The sequence below is a fragment of the Schistosoma haematobium genome, chromosome 4 (genome assembly GCF_000699445.3).
Source record: "Schistosoma haematobium chromosome 4, whole genome shotgun sequence".
Classification (NCBI taxonomy): Eukaryota; Metazoa; Platyhelminthes; class Trematoda; order Strigeidida; family Schistosomatidae; genus Schistosoma; species Schistosoma haematobium.
Genome location: NC_067199.1, coordinates 40,919,761 through 40,934,794, shown reverse-complemented (window position 1 = coordinate 40,934,794; position 15,034 = coordinate 40,919,761). Strand labels below are relative to the sequence as shown.

Here is a 15,034-nt window from a genome sequence, read left to right as displayed (position 1 = left end):
GATACCCTTCGCCCGGCAAATACATGATATTCAATGGCTAACAGTTTCAATTCTAATCACTTCATGTTGTAGCTCGATAATTTTTCTATATTGTCGGTAGTAGCTGTTCCATTATTGTCTTGAGTAAACCCCCATCAGTTATTAGTTTTCACTAGAACATTAGATTTTATTCTCATGAGGATATGCAGATTACTGAGAAGTTTCAAATTAGTACAAAACAGTTAACGTTAATGCTTCAATTTTTTTTCTACAATTCAATATTCTATGTTTTCTTTAAAAAAAAACAAAAACAATAATTGGTTGGAAATAATTGACAAGAAGCCTTGAACATCATTGTATTTAAATGTATGCTCCTATTTATTTAGATTAGTTCATACATGTACTTTGTAATCTAACCGTGTTGCCAAAAATACCTATCCTTTTTCTAAGAAAAATAAGTAGTACTGTTTATCATTATTTACCTTGTTTATGTATTGTATATGATCGGAAAAAGAAATGTACCATGTACTTTGATTTATAATATATTGAAGATAATAAATACAAAAAAAAATAATTATAGAATTAACATCTTAATCAATTTTATTGATATAACTAAATAAATTTATATGATAATCCATAACGGATTGCATTGAACAATTACTTCATATACATCCAGTACCATATATCTAATTGAGCTGCAAGAATATCAGATGATAACTATGTTGTGACTGAGTTATCATTGTTCTCGAGGGAAAGTATGATTTTTATACACGTTATAATCCAAGTTGTGAAAAAAATGACTGAATTGTTCTTACACTGATTGATTTGATAGCTGAATAAATTATCTAATAAGAGACTATTCAAACAACGTATCGGTATACATTTGAATCTGAGATTTAAAAAATTCTACCTTTCTAGTCAATGAATGAACGGTGATGTCAACCCTAAAAAGCCATGCTAGCTACAGTAGAAGTGTAATTAGAAAACCCTTAAACTGAATCGTGTGTAGAACTATGGGCTTAGTGTTACGTAGTCTGTAAATCAGTAGTATAATGTTAGTTTATTAATCTATAATTCATATTTTATGTATGTACAACAGGAGAGAAATGAGGGCAATAATTTTACTGTCAGAACACCTCACATAAAGTTGATATAGTGGAATTCGAACCTGGGATTAACAGTTATGAATCCAATTTTCTGAAACACTTGCGATCTCTCAGCAAAGTGAAATGAATAGGAGAACGTAAAGACTTCGTGAACTATTTCCTACAGTTTAGATCGGTTTCTAACTCTCACAGGTATTGCAAATTTATCACCCCGATTTTTCAGTCTTTTCTATGCTTATGTGAAATATAGAAGATTGGAGCGAAAGATATCCATCTGTCTCAAATAACGGATTATTGTCGTCTATTTATTCACTTCGAATTTACTTTCCGTTAGCTGGAGGGATAATAATTTGACAAAAAACATTGAACAGTTGTTTCATCTCAAGTTTCGAATTCATCAAAATGGTACTGAGTTAAAATCTAAGGGTTCATTTTTCTGAAATTTAGTTAACTAATCGTTTTAATCATCTTTTGATTAGTGGTATCTGATTTGTTAACCTAATGGAATATAAAGTTTTAATCAAATAAAAAATGGTAATATATAATTTGACTATATAGCATAACATTAACAATGTTTATCATTACTAACATCATTATTTCAATCATACTACAATCATAATTGATTTGTATATTTTTTTATTTACTGAAGAATTCTTATTATCACTTATTTTTCTTCATGCCCCCCTCCAACTCTTCGTATTCTGACGATGATTTTTCTTTCTATTTTTGTCATTAGATTTCTCTTCAATAACAGCACAGCATGAATGTGCTGTAGGCAGTAAAACAGGGAATGTCAATACAAATGGTGAGTAGATAATAAAAGTTTTATTTTAATTTTACACAAATGCTTAATTAAGAGAGATGATGCAATCTTTTCTATCCTTCTATAAACATTTCCCAAATTCTTCATTGATATTCATACACGGATCGACATGGTTAGATATTATCTGTAACTCTTTCAGTGGACAACAAACATGCTTTATCCAAAATTATTTACCAATTTTTCCCTCATCCAATTTGCGAATGTTGCATATTAATGTGTGACTTTTACTAAGGATTCCACTTCAAGCGTCTGAGGCAATTCGTAGTTATTTGTTATGAATATATCAGTGAAGCACAGGCCGAAATGCCGAATGAAAAATACAAATACAGTCTAATTTAGAGCTTGAGATGAAATCTCTATTTGGCGATCATGATATGCAGTACTCACATACTATATGGACGCAAAAGTAACTAGAAGTCCCGAATATGAAACGTTTAGTGAACAATACAAACCTTAAGGATAGCTTCAGCCACCGATACCAACTGCAAGGAAAGCCCATTGAAAATACCTGGAGAGAATAGAATAGAACAGAATATGGTTGTATATCATTCCAGTTTATAACTTTGTGTTAGTTGTGAATCACTGATAGAACTGTCAAGCTTCTTAAGGATTGTGGTATTATTTTTTTGTGATCTTATTCATGCTATCACCTTATAATTAATTTCTATTCACGGTCTCATTCATTTGACCATTCCTCCGGTTGTTGCTGTACCTGCTTGATTCCCTCAATAGATTTAATTTTGACAATTGGCTGTTTTGTACTTCAACCAGACTAATACCTATAAACCGTACAGTTTATTATTCAAGCTTTTTTTAAACTTTTGTTTTTAATGAAAGGATTACATTTCAGATGTATGGTAGTGAAACTATAAAATAATCATAGTACTATTAGGAGTATGACTGTAAATCTTCGTTGACTAAATTAGTTGAAATGTGTTACACATCCCTGAGGAGGACTAAATATAATTGGATTAAAACACCACGTACGTTACAATTGATTGACTATTGAGTAGTGAGTGACCAATTTTATGTTTTTCCTATTTTTTAGCTCTGATCGAATTCCATCTATCAGATTACAATGTAACCACTTGTCTGAGTGACTCAATATCGCATATATAATGTTCCGAGGTTTGGTGGTTTGCGGTGGTCGACAGGAAACCCTGTATTAACCTACATTCTGAGCTATTTATTACTGTTCAATAAGGCATACCTGCGATTTTGATGGAACTGATGGTCCCCATGGAATTCGAACCCTTGCCACCTTAGAATTGTAGGTATGCCTTTCTGACACTTGCCAACTACCATAATATCCATGTCAATACACAGCTTCCTGCCGATTGCCTCTAACCAACTAAGCGGAAATTGTATCATAAAATAACTAATTATTAAGCCAAATTATATATATATATATATATAAAGTTAGTCCACACGACAAGTATGATCTATAATCTATTACACAGACATATATGTATGTGTATTCACAATTTCTATTTTCCTTTAGATTTCAAGTTTTGATGTGATTTTTCATATACTTTATGCCTCAATTGTTTCCTTCTTTCTTTCAACTGATATTATCGACATTCGGTTTCTTTTATGTATTTATTATCATTTCTCTTTCAGTTTTCTTTTCTTTTCATTAGTTTTATCTTTATTATTTTCGGCTAATAATTTAAACGATGTATAATTTGAAGTGATGCATATCGATATAATAAACTGTACATCTTATTTTAGTTATGATTGAGTAGCTTACTGATTAACTGATTGAATTCGTTTCAATGTGAAACATTTTTCTTTGTTTTTGAAAAGAAAAACTTATTCCCTAATGAAATTTACAGATATTACTAATTACAATATCATATGAAGTCTGTTATTTGAAAATATACTAGAATCGGAATAAATGTTCATGCTTTTCAATTAACTTGATTAAAAAAGAATACTATCTTCAAAAGTAATTGATTTTCCGTGTGAATTTTTCTCCAAGTTGATTCTGTCCAACTAATCATTCAAGTAAATGTAATCTCTAAATAATATATTATGAAATAACGAATACTAATGTATTTATACGGAGGCTTATACTTATGTATATATGTGTGTATAGTCAACCACAAGCTTGTTTTTAATAATATCCAACTAGCCATATATTCTCTCTTTCACACACACACACACACACTCACTTCATTAGTAGAATTATTACTCGCCGTTGTGTTCTATTCGTTTTTCATTCGCGTAATTCAGCTTCATTTACTGTAGACGTGCTTGTTGTTGATGGTCAGTCATTGGTTATTCTGGTTGTTTCCAATATTAGTTCGTCTCTTGTTTATTTTGATTTTCGTATTGTTAGTTAGGTTTATTTCAATATCCAGATGGCGTAAAAATATTTATGTGCAAGTTTGAAATTTTCCCTGGGGAGATAAAGTTTATTGTTTCTGGTGTTTGTATGAGTGAATGCATCGGTGTTTACGACTGAATGATTGACTGAGTGAGCGAGCCAGTGAATTAGTGAGCACAAAAAGGAGAATATTGAAGCATAAAATAAACAGTCGAATATCTGATTTTCTTATGTATTACGCTTAAGGATAGTAAAAGAACACTACTATACAAGAAACTAGTTTAATAATATGTTGAGGAAATAGCTATTTTTCCATTCCACCATATGATAATATACTTTATTCTATTTTATTTAAACACATAGTCATTGGTACAAGGAGGCATCAAATGTATATTTACCATACAAATCACTCTATTCGTGTGAGGGCCGGAATACTGTCCAGGTGCCCAAACCGAAGCAGGTGGCCTTTTTAGGGGGCCACACCCCGAGCCTTTGACACAGGTTTAGTCCACAAGGCAGTGGAACAACGTAAGGTGATGCAGTCCCATGGTAGCCGGTGGCCACCAATAGGTTCACACGTCATCTGTCCCTTCAGGATACTGGAGCCCATGTTCACCATTGGTTTGGAATCACGGTTTACCAGCTTCCTTAGGTGAACCTTCTGTGTCCACCAAACCGGTGAAATCGCCAGACATTCGCTTTTCGTTCTCTCAACTTCGTAAACAACAATAATGCCATGAGAAGGCAGAGAGTAGAACTTCCCTGGCAGTGGTTCTATGCACGTGGACATGTGAGAGCATTTCGAGAGGGAGAGCTGACTCTACCCACCCTCAGCCGTACGAGAACATTTAGCGGCCTCACTGATGAATAACTATGGTGATATTAAGAGCAAATGTTGTCCATTTGATAGAGTTCTACACCTGTTTTTTAACCGTGATCTAGTGTCACGCTTTTTGGTCTTGTTTCAAATAAGATTACTTAACTTGTGTACTGGTTTAGGCGTTCTACAAGGACCTGCCTTATTGTTTCCTGTCAACTATGCTCACCTTAAAAATATATACACTGAAGTTCTATGTTCCATCTCAAAGAGTTCAATATCTTCTCATATCAGACACTTTACAATAGACCGAGACAGTTGTTATTTAGTTTCTAAGTTGTTTAATATTAATACTTGTTAAAGAGGATTTGAAATTTTTCATCGGTCATACAAGAGATCCATGGATTCTCATTTAAAACCATGATAAAATTCAGACAGTGTTGAACACTTGTTGTATTCTGGAGTTTATCAAAAATATGTATCTGTTGGTTCTTATTTAAAACTGGGTGAAGTACTCTAAAGACCTTGTGATCATTTAATTCACTGGGTTTCATTTATTCTTAATTTCAATCAACTTATTTCTATAAGAAATAAATAGTTTTGAAAATTTAACCTTCCTTAATATCAACCTTTAAAGTATACCTGGTATTGATAGTAGAAAAACATGAAATTACAACTAACTTATCATGAACATCTCTAGAATGTTAAAAAGTGTAATACATAGTAAGTAACCAAATACAAGTTTCTTGGACTAGTGGATTTCAATATAATAATAATAATAATAATAATAATAATAATAATAATAATAATAATAGCAACTAACGATCCGTAAAAATTTAAATGTGGTCTATTACTGTAACTAGTTTCATGGAGGTTGGTGAGTTTGTCGTAATAACCGGTTTCACAATCTAAATCCCTCAGCTTAAAAAAGATAATTGTATGAATAAAATTCCTGGATTCGACCCGTGATGGGGGAATATGTAAAGTTGTATCGTATATTCAAAAGATCTGAAGTTTTAAATATTTCTTTAAATTATTGTTAGCTTATGATGAAATCAGTTTTCAGTGTGAAAAAATCTTAAAATCTAACATTTATGTTAGTATAAATCAGCTTTAAGTATTTACAAAAAGAAAAAAATTTTAGAAACATATCAGTTTATTTGTTAATAGTCATAACCTAATCGAAATGAATCGCTTTTTAAAAATACACCTGTCTAATTCATCTTACTTCTCAAGGACTCTTCAATTAATGATGAACTGCTTCTAAGATAATGCATTCAATAAAAAAGTCCTAAAATTGAACAAGTAATTCAAAATATTTGTGCATCCATCCACTGTTCACCTAACCTAAGTATTTTTTTCTTACTGTCCGTATTATTGTAACCTTCTTAACCTTTGGTATGTTAAACTGACGGTTCTTTGTTTACTGAGGGAGCGTGCGAGGCAATATTCTGTAAAGGAGATGAATAATGGTAAAGGTGACGGGATGACTAATAACATAGCATATATACCTGAGTAAAGTAATGAAAGCAATCAATAACAATAAACGATGGGATAAACACAAAATTAAGATAATCTTTTAATCGAAACTAGCAACTATTAGAGTTTGAATGCGTTACATTAAACAGTTTTAATATATTCATGGAAACTCAAAAAATAACCTTGGTAATCTCCTTTTAGTCAAATGGTTCGTTTCAAAATCCAATTTTTCAATGGGGATTTATTACAATGAACTCAGTACTTGTATTCAAACTTTTAGGTTTGGTAATAATTATATAAATTCGTTTTCTTGGAACTAACAAAAATCCCAATTGTATCGTGTCTGATACAGACTTGAATGGGAAAGAAGTTGATGAATGAGTGGTCAATATACTTCCGAATATCAAAGCTGAAAAACCAGTAAACTCCACCGATGAATACCAACAGCTGGGAGATTTTTATCTCAGTCAGTTTCTATGGAATAAAGTCCGATCTTTTGTCATAAAGTGCTTGATAGACAATAAGTGATTACTTCTTACTTAATTATTATTATTATTATTAACTAACTACTAAACCACAAATCGGATAAAACAATCACTATTAATGTACTCAGTTTTGTTCGTCCCCATTTTTTTCGAGTCTATTCTCAGTAGACTAACTCAAATCAGTCTCATTGCTTTGTCCACCTCTTTCCTTTCCCATCCACCCACTATGTTTTTATCTCACCAGACTATGTTCCAAATTTCTCCTCCTAACACACTACTCACTTCCACTTCTTTCTACACTTTTTTGACCATTCTCCCATATCTTCATCTCACCCAATGAACTATCTCGTTATCTCCTTTTGTTGTATAAGCGTGTGAGCATGTGTGGATACCTCTAAATACTCGCCACAAATGTGGATTTTCTTGTGGTTCTAAGTATATAAACGTACACGTACACACACACATATTACTTAAGTCATTAATATTAACAAAACTATTGTAGACTATTTGTACAGCATATGTGTTTGTGTGTACTTGAATATAAACAAATAGTAATTTTCATGTCATTCCACTTATCTTTTCATTTTTATTATTTACTTACTTTTCCATTGTCTTTTATTTCATCGATTTGATTATCTAGGTGAACGTGATGATGACGATTATTTAAGATGAAATCATTGTGTAGCCATCTACGCTCATTGAGCACTAAAGTGTGCGTATGATTGTGAGTCTGCATTTAAGAAATGTGAATTATAAGAACTCTCTACAAAACAGAATGTATATACATAATAGAGTGATAAGGCCGAGTCAGTTGAGATTCTTTTAGAGGTGGGGTGACTTTGTTTATTCCTTTGCTCCATTGTTCTCAACTTCCTCATGATTGACAGAAACTGAAACGGAATAAGAATTATCAAGTTATTTTAAGACTAAACTGATTGTTGAAATAGGTCTTTTCTGAGACGAAGAAAAGGCCCAGTGAGTTATATACAGTACAAACAAGTATGCTATATTCTTATCTGCCACCAACTTTGAAGTTGATAGAGGGAAGGGAGAGATAGGAGAAAGTATTGTTAAGTTGAAGCTAGTGAGGATGAGGGAAGTATAGAACAGCACTCCTAGTTCAAAGTCTATGAAACAGCTTCAATTTATAGTTCAAGATTTTAGCCAATATCAATCTGATAATCGGTTATTCTTTATCAGCCTTTCCTAATGACTCAATATTTACATAATCCCATTTTCTTATTATCCCATTATTTCATTTCTTTTTTTAACGAAATCACCTATATCTAATTTTTTACTTGTATTGTGGTTTTTATCTCTCATCATAAAGAGATGATCTGAGAAAATGTCAGCATGTTCAATTAATTTCGTAGCACTATCTTATGTGCTCGTCATATACTGAACAGCAGTTAGTTTTAACGTTAATGGTCTACCTGACACTTTTTCAGTTTTCATATTTTAAATTGGTCATCATTTTATCCAACCATATGTACTCTGGTCTGGTAGTGTTTTGACTAGATCTGAACATAGAAATTTATTGGTCTGTTTAGTTCCATGTTTAGTTGTAGTTGTACAGTTGTGAAACAGAATCGATCATATTTAACGCTTTGCACATTCATGATTCAGCAATCAGATGAAAGTACTAATTTTAATCCCCCTAAAAGATAAGCTTGAAAATTAGTCCTTTTGATTACAGAATAAGTAAAAGTTGGTGTTGAAATCGACCAACCTCGTCTGATACTGTTGTTGGGTTAAAATAATGGAGAGAAGCACTTGTATGCCACTACCTTTACCTGATACATTTTGGTAATAGGATATCAACCATAGTTTCCAAAAACACAACATTTATTTTTTCTGGGATATAGGTGATTTCATTAAATCATAAAGCGATGCATAAATATGTGACCAATTATCTATCTTCTGAGGGAAAAATAGTTTTCTCTTGGCATACTCATTTCTCAGAGGTTTTATGCGGTTGATGTGATACTACCCTGATAAGTAATCTAGATCCCTCTGATCGAAAGTTTATAGCACAATGACTTTCACGGATATTATGTGTGTCACAGATGGTTTTATAATAGTAGCACCTCGAACTGATTTGAAACAGAATATCCCACACATTTCTAAGTGCCAGATTCAGCTTTCTGATAAGTGTTTAACTTTTTTTACTCTAAAAGAACGGGCAATGAATAAGTCGTTCGAACGAGATTTCTTATTTTTTTTACTATTTGAAGCCATCTACGAAACTTTTATTAATCCTGAAAAATAGAAATTCTACTTGGAATTATAATATATAACCAGGTCGGTGGCATATCGAGGTTATTCTTAGCTGTAGATAAGCAGGAAGATGGGGAGGTAATGATTGAAACTTCATCAAAATCTAGCCTTTCAACCTTGATCACTATCCCTATCTAATATTGATATCTTTCAGACAATATGATATTTAATTTATGCAGTTTTATATAAATACTTCATACAGTGTTGAAGGTAACTTTCATCACAAAGTGGTATGTTTTATTTCTACCCCACGACTGAACCATAATTTTGCTTTCTGTGAAACTCGAAATTTTCGAATTCCATCCACTATAGAGTTACGACTACGCGATGATAAATTAACGTAAATTAGCACTGAACAACTCAAAAGTAATGTAGTTTGATAAACAGTAATTCACAAATTAAGTATTTCAGTGTTGTGTTTTATGAGTTTAGATGCTTTAATTATTTTGTTTTTATTGTCATTCTGGGTAACATTAACAGAGCATGTTTCGTGTAGAAGTTAGCCCTTTGTTTATTCTACGAGCAGTTCGTCTTGAAGGGTTTGTTTGCCACTGGTCACTTTAATTCCTATGCTGTGTTTCATTAGCTTGACCTCTGACCATATGATTAACTGACCTTTTTATATAGGTTAATAGATTGGATGAATATAGATGGGTTTATTGATTGGTTAATATTTTTCTAAAAATCCTCTGACACTTTTAGAATTTCCTCAATCCAGAGTTTTAATGTTTTCCCAATCGAATTTGTCTCCATGGTTGTCTACATACATTGATATCAGTGATGATATATAACTTCACTGCTAACCTGTATTCATGTTGGATATGTCATGTGAGTGTTCACTTTACCGAATGTAATATTTCGCACAGCTGATGAAATTCTTTTTGTAAATCATGTTAGATTTGTCCACTTCAACTATTTTGTCTTTCGGTTCGAATTGATAAAGAATGAAATGATCGGGTTGGTTTGTAAGCAAAATTGATCCTCGAAATGTTCCAGAATCTTTGTTGTGGTTTTCGGTGTATTCTTCATGACAAATCATCCAGGATAGCGAATATATGGCCGTTAAGACCATCCATCTGAGGTGTAGATTTTCTCTAAGCTTTAAAATTTAATATCTGTATCTTCCATCTGCCTTAATTGTTTATTTATATATCACTTGAACCCGATTGATTATTATTAATTGTATACACATCCGCTGGTTTTTCTTCTCTTGTTATACCTACACTACAGCCATCATCATACATGCATATACACATACATACAGATAGACATACACACAGACTGGATTGAATTATACACTTAGGTCATTCAGAATTACCGTTCTTACTGACCTCATTAAACAACTACTCTATCTTACATAATAATCTGAATATAAACTAAAACTGAAAGAGAAGAGGATAGAGACTTGAATACCAGAAAACAAATAAAAGATTAATTATTTCTAGTTGTAAATAAATAAAGCCCAGATGTTATGACTTATTATATTGCAGAAGAAAAACAGCTCCATAGAATAATCGGATGCATCACCCTTTTTGTAAAAAAAGAGAGTAACTGAGTCCCCGTTTATGATTACTCATTAGAAAATATTAATTACCGTTATTTTGAAAAATAAAACACGCATTCTGTCTGTTTCATCATCATTATCATCTGTGTTAATGATGTGGAGGTGAGAACGAAAGATAGAGAGAGAAAAGAGAGTGTTTCTAATCATATTTGTTGTTTACTATACCATATTTGTTTTATATAGAATGTCTGTTTGTTTATTTGTTCTTTGTCTAGATTGTATGTTTATTCTCTGATGTGATGTTAGATAAATACGCTTGTACAACATTGTTCATCAATGATGTGATTGTAACTAAGTCCCATTTATTAGCAAACGAGATTTGTTTATTAAGAAATAATTTCCAACTGGTTCGATTTATCACTTAGTGTAAATATTATAGTTTGTTTGTTTGTTTACTAAAGTGTGCTCCGCTCGATGGTTACTCTCCACCCACTCAGTGTTTAGATCACTCAAATTCGTCTCCAATTATTCATTCCATTCTTTCGTGTAAAGTTCTCTTCTAAAGGATGAAGCGTAATTGCTTTAGTAGGCTAACATTAAATAGTGAACCATGGGAAATTAAAGCGTTGTAGACAGGTGTTCCATTCAACCTCGTGTGTGCATGAATTCACACTGGTCGAACTTGGGATCCTTAGGTCTCTTAATAGGTATACCACCTGTATATCAAAAAGTAATTGAATTAAAAATGTGAACTGTTGGATTTTGATCCAGTGATCGAACAAAACCGAGCTCGTTAAATGTCCTGAAGATCGCATATTCGGCCCAGTTCTGGGTGGGTTAATGAGTATACGCTGGCTCAGAGTCTCAAAAGTAAAAACAATTAACAACTGTTTAGTGGCCTCTGGTTTTACTTGTCTAATGTTACTTGATGAAGAAAATTATACTTAAGCTATGTATAGGTCAACCAGTGTAGAACCTTAAGCCTTAATTATGGGATTACAGTAAAAATAGAAATGAAGAGAAATCCCAACTGAAATCGTACTTTTCAATGAAAATAGTGATATGAATAACAGTCACTTCGTTCTGAGTACGACAAGTTGTATCAAGTCACCTAGAAGTGATTTTACGCTGTCAAATGATAAAGTATGTCAGACTACATAATCTTTTAATCAATTCTGTCGTCACATAATCAACACAGTACACATTACAGCATATTAGTTGCCAAAGGTAAGTAATTCTTATGCTAATTATAGTAAAATATACTAAGAAGGGAAACCTTAAAGAGATTCAGTTTCGAGATTTTCGCAAACCTAGGAGCACTGGACAGATATTCGTGATACTTTACTCAACTGCACTGACGACTAGTTAGGGAACTGAAAACGGGAAAACTTTGTCTAAATGAGAACACAGCACTTTTAAACTGACGTTTTCATATTCCAACTACGACCAGTTAATAGTATGATGTGGGGTTATGTGTAAAATTTTGAGGAATATCCAGACTATGAGGTAACTGTTAGTTTAGTGCTGTTTAATTTTCAAGATGGCCATCACTCAACTTAAAAGCTCCCGTATTCAGTTTATAGAAAATCTTATTCTTTAGTTAATACTCACTCTTGTTCATACACATATGTATATTCTCTTCATATATATATGGTTGTATATGATAATTTCCTTTATAAAATAAACTCATTTATCCAATTTTCTTGTTTCCCCTATATATCTCTCGCATGGTTGAATAAGACAATTACTAACTCGTAACAAATTGTACAAACTAGACTTTACTCATTTTTCTGTATCAATTTAACATTCGTCTTATTCTCGTTTTTTCCCTCTTAGCTTGTGAATTATATTGATGTTGCTATTGCTTTTTTGTTCTTATATTTTTCTTGAGAAGAATTCCTAATTATTTCATAATTATCAATGTAATTAGGTAGGTAGGTAGGTAGGTAGGTAGATTATAGAGTGAATTTATTATTTTTCCATAGGAAGAGAAAAATTTTTTCGCATTCATCCATATGGAGTTTTTTTGCCTAAATTTATTATCATTACTATCATTGCTAGGATTACCTTTGTCCGAAAACATACAAAAACGATGGGGTGATCTAAATTCTTTTGAGTGTTGTTTCTTTGTTATTTAATTCATTTTCTTCTTCTTCTTCTTCCTCAGATGATTGTCTGTTTGTGTGTTTGTGTTTAAGTACGAAATTTGATCCGACCAATTTCTTGTGTTTTTTCACCATTACAAACAAGCAAACACAAACAGTACACACATTTGTCTCTTTTACACTTTGTTTGCAATTATCTTGACCAAGTCCTCCTTTTATATGCTTCTTTTCTCCCTTTTATTCGCCTTTCATTACCTTCACCTTGTCTTTTTTACTCTTCTGTATATCATCTGTTATCCTTTTTTCTTTGGGAGTATGTTTACAGTCAGTAATTGCTATTATTCTAGGCATACATATATGGATGATAAGGACTCATGACTCTCCAGCATGATAGTTTTTATCCATTTTACTTTGTGCTACTTAAAAACGTAATAAGTAATACTCTAAAGGGTTTATTTGATAAATTATTGTAATTGATCATGAATTCATTACGTTAAAGTCTATACGAACAGAATGTAACAGTAAACGAGTACTAGTTGGCATGACACTTATTACACTTAATACTGAAATTCTTGTCTGAGTGGCCATTTGAAATCGGACTTATGCAATAATTGTTTGGTGTTTAAATTCAGAAATTATATCTTAACAACACACTCATTGAACCGGGTATATATTTTATATCTACATCCTTACTGAACTTACTAACATCTACTGTAATATAAACGACAATAAATAAGTACCCTTAAAACATTTTCTCATAGTTCTCCGCAGTAAAGGAAGTTGTTTATTCTAGTTTGGTTTTGTTTCAATGTTTGAGTAACTTATATTATTTTTCAAATACTGAAGTCATTATTGCAAATATGTTGATGACTTTATGAATATCCCCTTCTTTCAATGTCGAGAACTGCAACTAGTCAGTCTGTTTTGGCATATATGCCTTGATATTATTGTTTCGTCACAAGTTTCCAATGAGTTTGGAAAATGACCAGTAGTGCAATCCAGGATGTGCATTTCGTCTTATTTACGACTTATCACTTGCATGTCTTGTATCCCAATCTTATATTAGTCATTATTCAACTTTACTAAAAAACTATCACCACTCCTCTCAATTGTCGTGTATTAAAAATGAAGAGGTGAGGACATTATAAATAAATAACGTTTACTAACTAAACCAAATTCATTTTATATCCACTGAGTGACACTATCCGATTTTCCAGCCTTCGTGTTATTATCAGGCTGGTCAACATCGTCAGGGTTTCTATTCTAAGAGAAATATGGTTAGCTTTATGAAATATGGTGTTTAAACGCTAATTTAAAACTGTGCGAAATTAAAAACTGTGATAGAGTTTTGAATGAAATTTGTCTGAAATATTGAAGTATTGTTTGGTTAGTTTTAATAACAATCAAAATGTGTATTTCATAAGAATAGAATCCAGTGTACATAACTAATATTCACTATGAAGTCTAATTATTAGAACGATACGTCTAAAAACAACTAATTGCTTTGGCAATAACTGAGATTGAAGAATGAATGTTGCAAACTCGATAAATAAAAGACTATTGATATTATTAAAAAAATAACCCACCAATTCACTATCATTATTCAAAGCGTGAAGAGAGGTAATGACACTGATGAAAGGAAATCTTTCACTGATAAGACTGGGTGATTGTCTTTCTAAATTATGGATTGAATAAAACTTAAAACTAATGAGTTACTGATGTTATACTCTGTTATTAAATGGTAAACTGTTAATCGTGATATCCAATAGTTCTAAGTTCAATTCTATATATAGCTGTAAGAATGTGCTATTGAATAAACACAATAAACGACAAACTAGTAATCCAAACTATTTACCTTCCAACTGAATCTCCAACTGATTTTTATTCATTATGAAAAAGATGCACGAAAATTGGGAAAATCTGAGGATTTTCTATATTTAACAGGTGTTTCGCTTTAACATACACTAAATCTTAATTCTAAAACATAAGTCATTTAACAATATATTTTAGTAAAAAATGATTGTAATTTCAAATGTTAAATGATTGAAGGTAGAAATCTACAACTAAATAAACATGACATTAACTCCTGTTTAGTTACTAATGCAGTGTAAATATATCAATCCTACAGGA

General features: G+C 31.9%; 2 protein-coding genes across 2 annotated transcripts in view; one reads left to right on the top strand and one right to left on the bottom strand.

The window, feature by feature from the left end:
- The window catches only part of MS3_00008086 (uncharacterized protein), a 112,396-nt gene that overhangs the window by 57,629 nt on the left and 39,733 nt on the right, over nucleotides 1-15,034 (top strand). The window contains exon 4 of the mRNA XM_051216430.1: nucleotides 1,822-1,890. Within this exon, the coding sequence (XP_051067020.1) occupies nucleotides 1,822-1,890 (69 nt within the window). The remainder of the gene's footprint in view (nucleotides 1-1,821; nucleotides 1,891-15,034) is intronic.
- MS3_00008087 (uncharacterized protein) lies at nucleotides 6,458-14,793 on the bottom strand (the record flags this gene model as incomplete). Its single annotated transcript, XM_012943570.1, has 4 exons — nucleotides 6,458-6,505; nucleotides 7,620-7,748; nucleotides 14,491-14,579; nucleotides 14,760-14,793. The coding sequence occupies 4 exons, from the start codon at nucleotides 14,791-14,793 to the stop codon at nucleotides 6,458-6,460; spliced, it is 300 nt and encodes a 99-aa protein (XP_012799024.1).